Below are 16,612 nucleotides of genomic sequence, written 5' to 3'. Positions count from 1 at the left end.
TATGACAGAGAAATATAAAATGACTGTTGGCAGAAATTGAGACAAATAGTAATAGAAGAGAGAGGCATCCACAGAAATGTATGTGTGTGATAGTCACTGGCAATAGGAATGATGCAAGAGACTTCTGACAGAGAGTAGACAAGATAAAAAAGAGGAAGGCCTAGAATCCACAATGAAAAGATAATAAAGAGACTGATTTACATGAGGAATAGGAGTAAAGAACAAGGTTGAGAAAGATGAGAAAACCCAGGACAATAACGAGAACACAAGTCATAGAACATCAATTCAAGCCACTGAGGGAAAGGAGCACCACTGAAGACATCTGGATAATGAATGAGAGCACTATAAATAATAGATACACATGAAGAAATAAGGGGCTCAATAAAGAGGAATGTAATCTGACCCAAGAAGTCACAAAAGCAGGGTAACAAAGTACAGAGGGAAAGAGAAGAAATGGAAGAGGCCAAACAGAGAAGGGGATGAATGTTTACAGAAACCATCAGAAGCATTATAAATTGCCTCACATAAAAGATGGAAATAGGATAGAGAACACAAAATCAGAGAAAGAGAAAAAAGATGTAAAAATGGGGAAATAGAAGGTGGAGGACTAGATTCTAAAATGGCCATATAAATAACAATGACAGGGAATTAGAAAAAAATAAGGAAAGAAAGTCTACAAAATAGGACAAAAGGAGTTGTAAACATGAAGGGCATTTGGGCATGAAAAAGGAAAAAATATAAAACCTAATAACAAGCAAGGAAAAATGTCAAGAGAAACCCTAAAATTATGGGTCAGAAAGTGAAAAAACAGAGAAACAACAACAAGCAAAAAAAGATAGGAAGGAACATACCTGAGAAGAAAATCCAAAAAGAAACTGAAAGATTAAAATCATTTCATGAATGGTAAAGTACTATCCAAACAAAAGCAGAAGATCATAGTCAAATAAATCATTTTTGATTAAGGAGAATGAAATTTGGCTGACAAGGTGGTTGGAGGAGGCTAACTAATCATGTGGCAAATCATAACTGGTTGAACAATGGCTGCAACGGCTCTGACAGTTAAAAAGCCTTTAAAAGCCACAGCAGATACAAGTCCTTGTTGTGAACAACATTCTACACTAATTTAAGAATTAATGATAGAAAAATTAAAGTTTTGTTAATGATACAAGTCTCAATAAATTTAAGACAAAAAATTTAAAAAGATTTACAAGTGCATAGGGGGAGTTAGTACACATAGAGGTGTATCATCCTATTATTGGTGGAGGACTTTTGTTGTATGATGGTGTCATCATGTAGCAGTGCAATTCAAGTAAAATCACGTGAATTTAGGTTGGAGTTACAGCAAGGCTAGTGGCATGCAAATCTCTTTGGTAAATGCATTAAGAAAGATAGCTAAACTGTGTGAGGGATGAGTTACTATCTCAAAAATACTAAATAAATACATTAGTGCCTCAGGTACACATTCAAGATAAAAATAATTATGGATATGAGAAAAAGGGGTATAATAAACAAATACTCTAGGAATGTCATCTCTTTCTCATGTGAAAGCAAAATCTACCACAGTAGTCATATGTTGACTGTTTACACTATGATTGGTTGTCAACTAACTAGTCAAAACATGCTTCAGTAGTATAAACAAACAATTATTTATACTCTGTCCAACTATCATATGACAAGCGTGTAGAAATCAAAGTTTTGGCTACTCAATGTTACTCTGTGCAAACAATTGTGACAAGACTTTAGTTCAGTAGAGGTTGGAAGCAAAATGATACTGTTAATACTAGAGATGTTCAAGAAAGAAAACCAGAAGCAAATTAGATCTCTTTATGATATGGATAATGATTTATACAAGGTCTTGCCAACGACCTTATTGTGTGAACATTAGCACAATAGTAGTGCTAAATAGTTTTAATGAATGTGTAGCACCTACTTAAAAACCACTGATGAGAATGGGTAATCAAACCTAAAGGACAAAACTGGCATAAGATCACAAGTGGTTGGATAAGTACAGTTGTAGAAGTGTACCATTAATACATTCATCATGTACTTACTATTACTAAGTGGTTGTAACTTTTCTGGTTTATTTCCAAAATTATTGACATTTCTGTATCAGTCACATAAAAATCAGAAATAATATTTTGTTTGAAGTACAAATACTTAATTTTCATAACTCAAGTTATGAAAATTAAATTAGAATTTAAAAAGGATCATATTTCAATGATCTAAAATTTGAATGAATTACAAAAGTTATGAAGTACATTTAAATAATCTGAAAACGTCTACAGAGTAATTCTCAGTTATGCCTTATATAAAAATAATCTTATTATCACATAGCCTGGATGGTAATCTCTAAAGATATAAAGGTACTAAACACCAAAGACTTACTGTATAGTTCAAATAATCTTCATAATGAGGGAAATAGTTTTCAGTTCATTAAGTGGATAATTACTAAAAGTGGTGAAGCATCTTACACAATAATAAACGTGATAAAACATCATTAAAATATGTACTGCATAAAATTTAGTGCTACAAATGTACACCATAAAAATAAATGACTGATATGAACTTCATTTTAGCTATGACTTAGTGTTTATTAAAACCAGTGGTGCAGTTGAACAACAGCCCACGTTGATAGTAACTTACAACAAATGTGCTACATATAATTTGTTTTTATTGGAGTCCTTTATTAGGCCAGCTAGAAGTGAAATATTTGAAAATTATGACTCTTGGTGAAATAACATATCCAGTGGATTAAAAATACCACATACAATAACAGCTTATTATTACAACAAAATAAATCTTCTAGTTCTGTTAATTACCATTTGTTTGTGATCAAAGCAAGCTCTGTATGTTGATCACAACCAAGCTAATAATTAACATAGCTAATTCAGCATACCAATCTAACTGTGCATGATCACAAAACAAAAACTTATATAGTGATCAGCAAAATTTGGAACCATCATCCCACTATTATTTCAAGATTAAACCAGATTAGGAGGGGTTAGTCCCAAATCTACATACTAAATAAACAATACAAAATAATAATAATAATAAATAATATAAAATAAAGTATACACATAAACATAATTACATAAATAGGTTATATTTAACATTTTAATAAACTGAGATATATTTATAACACCTTCAGAATATTTTTAAAGTAGTTTTTTTAATCTTATATAATTACTAATCAAAACCATTTTAATGTATATAGAATTAACTTTCTTTCAAAGAATTAGATGGGAAAATTATATTGGTTATCTTTCTATTGAAGACTTAAAAACATTTACAACTATTATCACAGCTGTAGACACTCACTGTTAGAGACTTCTAACATGGTGAAGGCTGATAAGTGAGATGACCAGCAAGAGAAAAATCCTCTACTATACCCTAATGATATGACACCCTTTCTTGACCACTGCCTCTTTGAGCTATCCCAAAACTGACAATCAATGGATAGCTTTCCTTTTGTTGACATATTATGAGTTTTTGTCATACTGATCAGAACAGTGTCAAACTGATTGAAACTAAGAGGAACAACAGTACCTGCAGGGTATAAAAGATCACATAAAAAGTCAAAGTTTGTTAAGAAGTTCAAGGTGCAAGTGATTAGGAAGAAATAATGAAGTTTCTAAAATTGATTGAAATCCATGAAATTTGTTATATACATTCAAGCTAATTAACTTTTAAATTTCCTTAACATATACTTTTTTGAATTATACAAATTAATAATTACAAGTACTAGTAATAATTTAAAACTTTTGTCAGGAAAAAAATATTCTTTGGCTATAGAGACTTTATGTTAAGGCTTTTAGAGGTTCTACCAAGCAATGGTAAGATATGAACTAAAGTTTAAGCAGCAAGATTTTTCTTTGGCTAAAAATTATATCATAACTTTTAATTAATACTCTTAGTAAAATTGTTTTAGTAAATTACTATTAACAGTTTTGTCAAAATTTTAATTTTTATGTACTGAAAGAAATAGCATGATTTTTAAATTGTCAGCTATTTATTTATTTGCTCTTTATGAAAAATTTTATCATAGTTTTAAATCTGTTTGCAAAGGAATGGAAAAACTGATTCTACCTTATGTATTAGCAGTTGTGTGAATGTATAAATATACCTGTTCCAGGTGTCCTCATCTCAATACTAACCACTGGTGCAAGTCTTGTGGCATAGATACCTACTGGGTATGGACTATTTGAAGGGTACAGTATCATAGTAACGACCACTCCATCACAGGTCCACTCCTCACATGACCAGTGTCTGAATCTACCAATAAATGCAATTCACAGAAAGACTGAATATTTTAGTATTTAGTTTAAGCAGAGTTAATGTTCTACTATAAACCAAGATTCATCATTATATTGGTAATTCACAATTAAAAACTTCAATAACACAATTTTATTCTATTTCTCAGACATAAATAAAACTTCACTCTTTTTAAAAAGATTTTTATAAGAACCCTGTGTTATCAAGTTCATGTATCCTCACAACACTGTATCCATAAAGAAATACCTTTAATGACAAGGTATTTTAACTATCAATAAGTTGAAAATATTACAAAAAATAGGATTTAGTTTATTTTGTATTTCATGTTCTTGTGGTTAAAAAGTAAACATTACTTAATTAACAACTGAAGTAAAATTGCACATTGTAATTTTGTCTTTGTTGTAAAAAACTTGTGCAATAGAAAACTATATATAGTGTTACAGCCAAACTTCTAGTTTGTACAATATGCATATTGTTTTTTAACCTACTTGGCATTAGAAAATGTATTACTATGTAATACATACCTTTTTCTTACATGTTTATAAAACTCCACCATGGCTTCCACTGGTTCACCATCAGAACATTTTCCTTTGACAGTAACAGGAACCGAATTCAGCACTTTGTGTTCTAACACAGCTGTAGGAAACCCATCATGTTCACTTTTCAATTCCAGTGTCTGACCTCTTGTCAAAAGAGCTGCTGCTACCTTTAATAAAGCACCTAAGGTTTGTGTAAGCTGCTGTATCAATTTCACATCTTCTGGGAAGACCTCCACAATTATAGCAAACATGGTCTTTACTGTGGGGAGAATGTGGGTCACCTGAAATGATAACAATCACACCAATATTATATTCAGTTTATGATTTTACCAAAATCTATTATCTTTTTGGGACAACAAAAAACATGCACTACTATAATACTGTTATTGATAGAGAGATTTCCACTTTCATTTTGAAATTCACAGAAAGAGGAGCACTTGTTTAACTTACTAAAAATCATTTGAAATGGTGTAAACATTTAGTTTTAGTAAGTTGAAGGTCCTGCATATAAATGCATAAACTTACAATCAAAACACAGTTTGTAAGGTTAGTTCTATTGAATTCTTACCTTTTTCACCATCAACTTCTTTGTAATGCGTTCAATAACCATCATAGCATCTAATTTTACAGCAGTATCATTAATGGCTAACAGATGAAGCATACTGTTGTATATAATAAGAACACTGCCAGTAGATAATGTGCCTGAGAGAGCTGAGAGTGAATACTTCACTAGAGTTTTAACTTGTTTGGTTGTGACATCTTCTGCTAATGTAAATGTGGCAAGCGAGAGCTGATACAAAGCATCTATGGGATTTCCTATAATAATGAATATGAAATCATCCATTTGAAGCTGAAGTTAAATAACTCTACTTACAAATAAAATATCCCTTTTTTTCCTGTTTACATAAATTAGTATATGACTGACAATAAAGAAAGTGGCTTTTTAGATGTCCTTATTTTATATGTGTGTGTAAACACAGAATGTTTTCAAATAGTTATATACATTTTAATATGTAATAACTTTTATATGAAGAAAGATGAACACTTGAGGTAAAGTACAAGTTGGTTTCTATACTCTCAGGTTGTACACCATCTATATATAATCTTCCAACTTGATGCATTTTTGCATGCATCTATACCATTCATAAAACATACATTGACAAAATTAAAAAACTGTATCAATTGTTTCCTTTAAATGCCCCTGAGATTGACAAGTTTAGCTGGATGTAAGGTGCAACATTTACACTTAAAACATCCCTCATGTCCAAAAATCTAGAGGTATTATGTTTGGAGAGTGCAGTGTGCAAGTTAGTAGTTTGATGGCTCAATAAGTTACTGATCATTTCATGCAAACACAATTAGTTTCCAGCTGCGTGGATTAAAAACCTTCAACATGTCAATATATAACTACAGCGACTATTTTCTCTTAGTTAAGTAAAGGGGACTTAGGTATTTTTTGTCAAAAAACAATACTCTGAACAACGATATTTTGGCAAGTCTCAGAAATACTTCTGAGTGGTTTACGGGGTCTCATCTGCTCAAATTCAACAAATATTTCTGTTCAATTTTCTATACAGATGGATTTTGACTTCATTGAACATGATGGAGCAGTTGAGAAAAGAATTCATCATGATCCATTTGTCTGAGAAACACAACAAACAATACAAGTCCAGCTTCATAGTCCCCTTTTTGTGGTTGTTGTTCCACCTAGTTTTGTACATATGAAAATTCTAAACTTTTTTTAAATTTTAAATACCATAGCTTCTTGTATGCCAAATTCAAAACATGCTTCACTCATATACTTTAACATCTTATATAAAAAGGCCTCAGTCACTGAGGCAACTGTGTCTTCACTTACACTAGGTTGTCCAGTGCTTCTCTTTGCTCTCACAGATTCTACGTACAAACTATTTGTGTGATTACTAAACTGTATTGCTCAGTTGTTGATGTGCATGACCGATGTGTTGGAATTCGAGCACAAGAAAAAGAGACTTGAATTTTATGTATCACAGAAAACTCTATTTTTTGTGAGGCAGATACTGTTTTGGCAATATCTGTTGTAAATATTTTGAATCTTAGTTTACATTATAACTGGTGAGATTCCATCTTGATAGTTTTAGACCAAAATGTAATTTATTTGTCTTTAAGTTATTATACCTTACATTTGTAATTTCAGTGAATCAATGCACCTTAGTTTACAGCCACAAGCAAACTGTAGATAACTTTAAGGTAAATTTTTAACATTTAAGAATTAAAATGTATACAGTGGAGCAAACAATATAAGAGCATTTGGCATATATCAGGTAAATCACCTTCTGGTTACTAAGTTTAATAACATTTATGAATAACAGGTCATGTGAATCAATCTCATATCTACAATAAAAGGTTGCAAAAAATATCATATAAAGCAATATATACCAAAACCATTAGGTTTGCAAATAATAACATTAATAAACAGATATTTTCTGAAGCTAATTCAACCATTTTTTCCATTATTTACATTTGATTATCACAAAATTATTTGTACTGCAATAAAAAAAACATTTCTGAATATCTTTGTTATTTGCTTCTACATTATTACATCAATAAATTTAAAACCCCTACTATAATTTCTGCTTCAATCATGTAGTAAAAAACTACAAATTACAGCTAGTTAATTGTCTCAAAGTGTTTGTTTCTTATTCAATTTTTGCAAGAACTGATATTTCACTACCTGGTTTCAAGAAAATCAAAACTTATACTCAGTAAAAATCTTTATTTTGAATAAACTTCCAAAAGTATGTACATTTTCTCAGTCAACTAAGAAAAATATTACTAATTTATAAATAAATTAAACGAAGCAACAAATCTTGTCATTTTGTACCTGAATCATATGTTTCTTTTGAACGGGCCAATAGCACTAACTTTTGGAAGGTGACATTTGTAGGATACTTGACTTGAACAGGCTCAGAATGGAACCATGAGCAATAATTAAATTTGTCACATACCTAGGAATTATAAAGACTACTGAGTTTTAAATGACATGATAAACAGACTATGCTTTGCAATTAAAAACAACTGTTAATAGTTGACATTAAGAGATTTCTACAATTGTATAATTATAAAATTTGTAATTTTACTAATACATATTACAAGATCTTTTAAATTATTAAGAAGATTTTATAGTACATGTATTTTATTTGAACGCATTATAACGTATGGGTAAAGTACATGTTAAAAGTGAAGTTATATGACAACATAATGAAAGTGAGTTTTTACATTACAGCAATTTTCAGTTTCTTATATTAAATAAGTACATAAATATATTTACATATGTAGAGATACAAGCTGTTTGCATGTAGTTTAAAAAAAATTAACATGTAACAGCTTTTAAAATATTTATAGTTTTATTAGTACAATGATAAGAACATTTGTGGTTTTCCTTTTATGGTAACAGATTCTTAACTGATCGTTCATCGAGTTAACAGCTCTAGTCAGTAATTATGAAAATATTTCATCCTTATTTTTGATACTGATTCATGGAAGGACTGATACTAAACAACTTTGTTAATTAATTATTACAGACATAAACACTACTGTTTTTAGTGTTTTGTTTTTTGAACTCAAAACCCATTTTTTGCAAGAAGAAAATTTTAATTATATTTCTTACCATTCCACAGAACCGTACATGATGAGAATCCTTACCTCAGCCCCAAAAAGTAACACATCATTTTCAGGAAGAAGTGGTCCAAAAAACTGAAATACACTAGAGAACTGGGGCTGTGTCACAGGAACCCAACTTTGTTGAGATTTCACATAAAGCTGGTATGTTAGAGGAGCTTTGTCTAGGGGAATGGAACATCCATAAACCCAACCAACTGCCTTTTTTTAAGAAACAGAAACAAATTAGAATTACACAGAACTATAAGAAACATGTTTAAGTCTGACTAATTAATTTATCTGACATTTTTATTTTAATAAAACTTCAAAGTGAACAAAGTTTACTATGTTCTAGTGATCTTTTATAACTCAGTTAATGAATTAGCAAACACGTTTAAAAACCTTCAAATTAAATAATTTAGTTCTAAAATTAGTACAACACACATCATTTTTAACATTAATAGAAGTCAAAATTGCCAGAACAGACAGCAATAATTTTAAGATTGAATAAATTTATTTTACCATGCACAAGCTTCAAGCACATTGTTAAAAGTATAAATAACAATAACAGAACATACCTCATTGAGTGCTATGAAAGATTGGACTTTAATTTGACACAGAGAGACAGAAGGTGTAGCATACAATGTCAGATTATTCATACCACAACCTCCATGTTCATTACATACAGTTACAGTAACTTCATATAAACCATGCCCCACCAGGGTTCCTAGGAGATAGCATAAATCTTTCTTCACATAAATTAATTTCTGTTATCCACTATTTGAAGAAAATAATAAAAAATGCATCAATTTTAATACATTTCAAAAACATTTTTAATAATCATTAAATAACAGCTTTCAAAAACCATAAAATTGAGAATGGCAAAATAATACATTTCCATTCAAATGTTTGTTTTTTGTTTTGAAAGCAGTGGTGCTAACCACTTGACTATATTAAACCTGATCCGTTTCTCACTTACTACTAATGCTTGTATATCATATTTAAAATATTAGTAAAGATCTCACTATTTTACAGTCATGTGCAAAATATATATTACAACAATGGGATCTGCTTTTGTTTGTTTTTGAATTTCGCGCAAAGCTACATGAGGGCTATCTGTGCTAGCCATCCCTAATTTAGTAGTAAGACCAGAGGGAAGGCAGTTAGTCATGACCACCCACCGCCAACTCTTGGGCTACTCTTTTACCAACAAATAGTGAGATTGATCATCACTTTTTATAATGTCCCCACAGCTGTTTGGTGGGATAAGGGTTTGAACTCGTGACCCTCAGATTGCGACTCAAGTGCCTTAACCCATCTGGCCATGTCGGGCCTATGGGATCTGCTTTTACAAATATAAGAAACAAATATTTTTTATGTTATAACTTTCCCTTAGGGTGTATCCAGTAATTATTAATCATAAGAGGTAATACACTATATGATTTATAATTTTATCATTGGCGATACCATTGAATGTTAATTACAGATAGGCAAAAAACAGAGTAGGCAGCCAGACATTAAGAGGTATTTTTAAGTGTCACCTAAAAGTTGTAGCTTTCAATAATCGTTCTAATGTTTTAAGAAAAACTGTGTAAATTAAAGTAAATTTTATTACTTGTTTTTTTCTGAGCAAGATATTACACATCACTTACTGAATAAGTTAACATGATGATAGTTTAAATGAGAATGGTACCTTCTGGTATAAAAAGTTCTGTCCTTCCTTTTTGTTTTCCTCGAAGTCCACCACTGTAACCATAGGAATGTGGAAATTCTACAAAAGTAAAGAAGCAAAATCGCCTTACTCCTTTATAGTTGTACTTTAAAGAACTATATGTATACAGCAAATTAAAACATTACAATCATCTGTTCTCTAAAACATTCATTGTTTTGACTTGTCTTTATCAAGGATTGATAAGGTGAAATAATAATACCATCTAGCAATATTTCAAAAGTAAACATGAATGAAAATCATTTGTAACATATGACACATAATTACATTGCCGCTACAAAGAGAAGGAAAATTATCCTTATCCTTAAAAATGCCATTTACAGCATAAAAATATTAGTTGTATTCTTAGAAACAGAAAAAAATGGGAAAACTTGTTGAAACATCACAAATTTTACGTTGGATTTATTTATGTCTTACAATCTAGATACAACTGAAATTACTGCAAGTTACACATCATAGTACTCACATATGGCAAGCAATAGGTTGATATAATGTTCTTGGAGCAAAAACACATTTCATCAATATTTTGAAGAAATGTTTAACAATATTATGAACAAATAAAAACATGTATATACCTGTTATATTCCAAGTAACAATGAATATAGGTATCTTGTATGAAGTAACTGTGGCTTTTGCTTTTACAGCAGCTCCAGCAGGAACATTGAAAAGGTTAGAGTTTGGCATCACAGGTTTACCATATACTGTTACTGACTGAATGACAACCTATAAAATATTGAGTGCAACCTCTAAACTTTGTTTCATGGTTAAATATGTTTCATCTTACAATCTAACTGTGATGGTTATGAAAGTCAAAGTGGCTGCTTGCATGGACGAATGTTGTTTACAAACTTTTACACGTGTAACAACATTCCTTATACATATATTTTCCAAGTTAGCTAAAAGCAACATAAAATGTTACTAATTACCACTGATAAATTCAGTTCATCATGCTTACTTCAAACTAAATACATTTCTAAATATTAAATATTATTTTTTCATAAGTAAAGAATAATAACACTTGTTACAAATTAATTTTATTGAACATTTGACTGTTCATTACTTGATAAAATGTTACACCAACATAAAACTCCAGAAGTATCATACTGGTTTTAAAATGTGTGATAATTTAAAGTGTACATATGCAATGTTTGCAAAAAACTCTTTACTGGTTCCCGTAAGTTTAAAAAATTAAATAAATTTAACAAATTATTTTCTTTTCTATTTGCAATTTATGTTTTCTTAAACAACACTAATATTTTTCTTTATTTGTTGTTAAGTGCATGGTTACACAGAGGGTTATCTGTACTGTGTCCATAACAGGTATCAAAATCCAGTTTTTAGTCCTACAAAACTAAATACTTTCCACTTAACCACTGGAGCAACAATATTTCATATTAAACTTATTTCTTTTCTATCACTTTAGGAGAGTAAAAAAGGCTCCAAATATTTGTTCTGAAATATAGTCTAAAATGTATTAAATACTAATAGTATCAGTTGAATAAAATTAGTTTTATTTTGCATTTTGATAGCCAACCAATTTATTTATTAATCTATATACACTTAATATTATCAGCATTTATGAGGGCCCGGCATGGTCAGGTGGTTAAGGTACTTGACTCATAATCTGAGGCTCACAGGTTCAAATCCCTGTCACACCAAACATGCTTTGCCCTTTCAGCTGTGGGGGCATTACAATGTAATAGTCAATCCCACTATTCGTTGGTAAAAGAATATCCCAAGAGTTGGTGGTGGGTGGTGATGACAAGCTGCTTTTCCTCTAGTCTTACACTGCTAAATTAGAGGTGGCTAGCACAGATAACCCTCATGTAGCTTTGCACGAAATTCAAAAGAAATCAGAACATTTATGAGATGTTATATCTAGATAAAAATAAAATTTCATGTTTAAAGCTACATAATATACTACGACAAAAAGATCCTAGTGAAGAATATATTCAAACACGAATTATTTTAGTTTTTTAATTTTAGTTGAAGAAAATGAGAGAAATTTCCAAATGTGGTCTGACCCAATCTCTCCATAGTTTATTTTATTAACAGTGTATCAGAGGATATTTCTACACACATGTGAATAGACTACTTTTTGTTTTAAACTCTCACCTGTGGGATATTTCCTTTGACTACAGTCACTGAAACCATGGCCATTTCACTGTTCTGTGCATGATTGGACACATTAAACACTTGAAGCCCATAATTTAATTTCTCTCCAGCTTTTAAAAATTTTGAATTTATTTCAAGAATTGGTTGAATCTGTTTATTTCTAGGAACGAGCAGGCTACTGCCAGACATATCCTTGTGATTGAAACATGGTTGTTTGTCATCAGTGTGGCAGCTCCACTGATAAACTAAAGGCATCCAACCCTGATTTGAACCTGTTCCATCGAGTTGTATCACTCCACTTTGTGTTCCAGCAATTCGTGATGAGGCACCTAAATAAGATATAAAACTTAAAAGCTAATGAATGTTTCTGTAAAAACTACTTTGCTTAGAGTAGCTTATTTGGTGCAGCATAACATTACACACTACTCAGGCTGTGATTGGTATAATAATGAAAATATTTATTTGAGTAAAAGTGCTGTTACTTCAAAATATATTATCTCAAGTAAAAAAGTAAAAGTACCAGTTGTTGATGACTACTTAAGCAAAAGTAAAAAATACAGAACATATATACACAATACGTAAGTAGCAATACAATGAGAAATATCTATAAAAATAATTAATGATAGTACTATTAAATATAACCTACATTCAACTCAAATTCACATGTAAAAGGCACTACCACATATAAACTCAACAAACTTTATTTATATTAAAACAATCAATGTTACTGTCTATGATACAGCTTTTCACACACTACTGTTATTTAACTTCAGCAGTAGATGATTTTTAAAGCTCCTACTAGACAGATTAGCTCATCTCATTGTGAACAAGAGTCCTTCAGAACTAAACCAATGCTTGCATGCTGCTGTCATTAATATACAAAAGTAATCAGTAGCTTGGTTATTATAACATTTCTTTTCATGCATCGTTATTTGAAGTGGCTTGCAGTGGTCAAAAGAGTGACTGATTTTTGACCATTTACCTTTTGCAAAATACTTGAATTGGGACATAGTTATCACTAGAATATCCATCCTTTGAATATTTACTATGCTTACATTGTATAAAGTTTTAACCACGTACAATGTTTGTTATCAGAGTGACTGAGTTGCGGTAAAGTTACGTTTTACAGAATATCTGCATTAGTCCAGTGATAAAAAACTTTTACTATAATTACCTTGTATAAAAGCTTTGAACTGATGTACAGGAGTCACGAGAGTGACTGAGGAAGAGGTGAACTGAGTTTGATTTATATCCAGAAAAGATCTTACTGTAAATGTGATTTTCTGACCCTCTAAAAAAAATATAATATATATATATATTACCTTGTACAATTCATATAATCACTAATACCAAGGAGACATAAACATACATGAGAGTCTTACATATTTTCAAACCAACAATTTAAAATGTAAGCATAATTTTCTAACTGGCTAAAATGAATCACATTATTAAGATAAAAAAGTGTAAGTTTTTTTTCTAAGTTTATCAATTATTTCAGTCTGTAAACAAGCCCAGTATAAATATTAGTTTTTGTGTGTGTGTGTGTAATGGTACACAAAAAGAGCCAAACAGGTAATGTTTTGTAATTTTATCTTCCAGAAGTTTCTTAATATCTTTATATGGAGACTTTTTAAAATTGATTTTTAACTCAAATTTGGAGATCAGTTTAATGATGAAAGTGTTAAACCACTGATAAAACATATGTATCAAATTATATGATGCAAGAATAATAATTTTAAACACATTATTTGAAATACTTTGATCTAAATAAATTACAGTAAAAATATATTTTAGTGATGTCAAAAGAAAATTACTTGTGTTGAATTAGTTTACAATAAATTTAGTTTTTTACCATTTTAAAAACTTTTGTTTGTTTTTACATAAAAGTACTCAACCTTAGATATTTTTCAGCATGTTTTAAATGCTTTGGACAACTGTGGATTTGGAGTCATTTTCACATGCATCACACACATAAGGCCTGGTACACATAATACCTAAACTTTTGTATTCTTTCTGCATGAAAAATATATTAATAATTTATTTACCTACTTATAAATGTAATATAAATTGTCCTCCTTCTGTTTTATATTACAATCATATTTTATATTATAAATAGCTTTATAATGATACAAAAAATACCAGGTAGAGTGTAAGGAGCCACCCTATAGGTTGAAGAGTAAAGTTGGACAAAGTCAAATTTTACTCGGGGATTATCCACAGTCCACATGAATTTGATCTGTTGTGATTTTTCAACACAGTCAGGCAAGCTTGCTTCAGCTGACAGAAGAATCCTGATGAAGTTTGGAAACAGTCAAGAAATGTTTTATGCTGTATCAGGTTCAGACTTTACTACACAGTAATATTACACACAGTAAAAAAATAACGTGCAGCCACAGTGTTGTGTAATTGGCTACAAAATCATATGAATACTTTTCAATGAGCCATAATTAGTAATAATTAGTTATATGGAGTTTTGTCCCCTTTAAAATATTTTTATTCTACTAATTTTAAACACTTAAAAACATAGCTCGTGTGAGAAGCAAAACTAAGATATGTATTAGGCATCTAAAGGATATTCATAAAACAATAATAGTAATAACCACTGAAGCACATTATCATAATGCCTAAAGTTTTACATGGCTTTAAAATTATTTTACTTCTAGAGGTTTCTTAAAGGTTTTTCATTTGCTAATTGCCACAGAAACTTTAGGAAAATGAAATTTTTTAAAGTTTTTATTTAAGGACAATTACTAGTAAGGAAAAATAAATGATGCAACAGTCTAGAGACTGTCAATTTGGAACTTTGCCATCCCTGAAATCACATCAGTCTTAGCATTTTGCTAAAATATACACCAATCAGCAATTTAAATATGAACATAATTAATGAAAAGTTAGATTAATGAATAATGTTTTTTTTTTAAGTTAATACAAATCTGGTTCAAAATATGGCACATACTCCTCACTAACACCCAGTTTATCTCTTGAGAGCAAGAAACTTGGATATAGCGTCACCAAGGGGGCCGGAAAAGAATGCTTCGTAACTGAATGATAAGCTTTCAGAGAACTTCTTTCCCCTGGAGCTCTGATAGAAACAGTGAACTCATAGGCAATGTCAGCTTCTAGCAAAGAAGGTTTCAATATCAGATGAGGCATTTTTGTCCCTGTAATGAAAGAGGAGAACATTTTGCATTAAAATAATAAGATTTCACAGTTCAATAAATATTTGCTTTCAGTTCGAAAGTTAAATGTTACTTCTTCTGGTAAGCATCCTTTGAACTGTTGTAGATTCTGGTAAGTGTACTACAGTGAGGTTGTAATGTATAAAACCTTTTATTCACCTTTAACAGTATTCAGTAACTGCTGGTCTACATTCTGCATGTCACTACGTTGTACTGTCCAGAAAAAATCTGAAACATCACCTTTTGGAGATGAAAAGTGTGCTGTAAGTACAAAGTTCCCACATAAAGAGACAGTACTTGGTCCAGTGATCATCACTTTGTTTTTACCACCAGAAAGAGCTTTACTGGCTTGAACTTTCTGTGAACATTTTTAAAACAAAATTTAAAATACTTTTACATTAAATCAAAAAGAGACAGACATTCAACGAATAGAAAATTCAGCGACTACTTTCATGAAACTTATTATTCTTGCACAAAGACAAACTGATATAAAGTTAAATACATGAAATATATCCTATAAATTTGCTTTGAGAGTGTAAAATGGATTTTTTTTCCTCAAAGCACCGTGTTAATCCAACTAAAAACAAAAATTTTTATCCTCATTTACAATAATATTTCACAAAGAATAATAAGTAAAAATATTTTGAATATATATGGGATTTTGAGTCCATTTTACTTCACCATATACTAACCTAAGTTAACATGTATATATACAAAACCTATTCAGTTTTATTTCTACAGTTTAATAATAATGTTTATAATTACTGAAGCAAAATAAACACCGTAATACACAAAGTTTTACATATGGAACAAATATTTTTCTACTTTTACCAGGTTACTAGTCATGGCTTCAGCCACCTTCTGTCCAGTTTCTGATATAACCCCAGAGTGCAGAGTAATAGTGATTGTGTTACCTAGTGATAAAGATACAGATGAGATTTTCTTTCTGTATATGTAGCAATGATTATACAACATTTACAGTCAATCTACTAATTCAGCAAACTTAAGATATGATGTAAGGCTCAAATTGAAATATACTACACCCTGAGAGAGACACGTATATATACACTCAGAAGTTGTGAAAGTAATGTGTAGCATTCTTTCATAAAGTAAAAATTTCAACTAAACTCTGCTTCATA

General features: G+C 30.5%; 1 protein-coding gene across 1 annotated transcript in view; it reads right to left on the bottom strand.

Moving 5' to 3' along the window:
• Positions 1-16,612, bottom strand: part of LOC143248359 (uncharacterized) — a 34,713-nt gene that overhangs the window by 5,813 nt on the left and 12,288 nt on the right. Inside the window, exons 7-21 of the mRNA XM_076496720.1 lie at positions 16,305-16,387; positions 15,633-15,831; positions 15,251-15,455; positions 14,434-14,585; positions 13,469-13,585; positions 12,295-12,623; positions 10,755-10,902; positions 10,144-10,221; positions 9,029-9,177; positions 8,496-8,672; positions 7,675-7,798; positions 5,380-5,627; positions 4,797-5,092; positions 4,124-4,272; positions 3,319-3,546 (exon numbers count right to left, since the gene is read on the bottom strand). Coding sequence (XP_076352835.1) covers positions 3,319-3,546; positions 4,124-4,272; positions 4,797-5,092; positions 5,380-5,627; positions 7,675-7,798; positions 8,496-8,672; positions 9,029-9,177; positions 10,144-10,221; positions 10,755-10,902; positions 12,295-12,623; positions 13,469-13,585; positions 14,434-14,585; positions 15,251-15,455; positions 15,633-15,831; positions 16,305-16,387 — 2,682 coding nt within the window. The remainder of the gene's footprint in view (positions 1-3,318; positions 3,547-4,123; positions 4,273-4,796; positions 5,093-5,379; positions 5,628-7,674; positions 7,799-8,495; positions 8,673-9,028; positions 9,178-10,143; positions 10,222-10,754; positions 10,903-12,294; positions 12,624-13,468; positions 13,586-14,433; positions 14,586-15,250; positions 15,456-15,632; positions 15,832-16,304; positions 16,388-16,612) is intronic.

The sequence above is a fragment of the Tachypleus tridentatus genome, chromosome 4, assembly GCF_004210375.1.
Source record: "Tachypleus tridentatus isolate NWPU-2018 chromosome 4, ASM421037v1, whole genome shotgun sequence".
NCBI lineage: Eukaryota > Metazoa > Arthropoda > Merostomata > Xiphosura > Limulidae > Tachypleus > Tachypleus tridentatus.
Note: the sequence above shows the minus strand (reverse complement) of the source record. Positions and strands in the feature narration are given on the sequence as shown.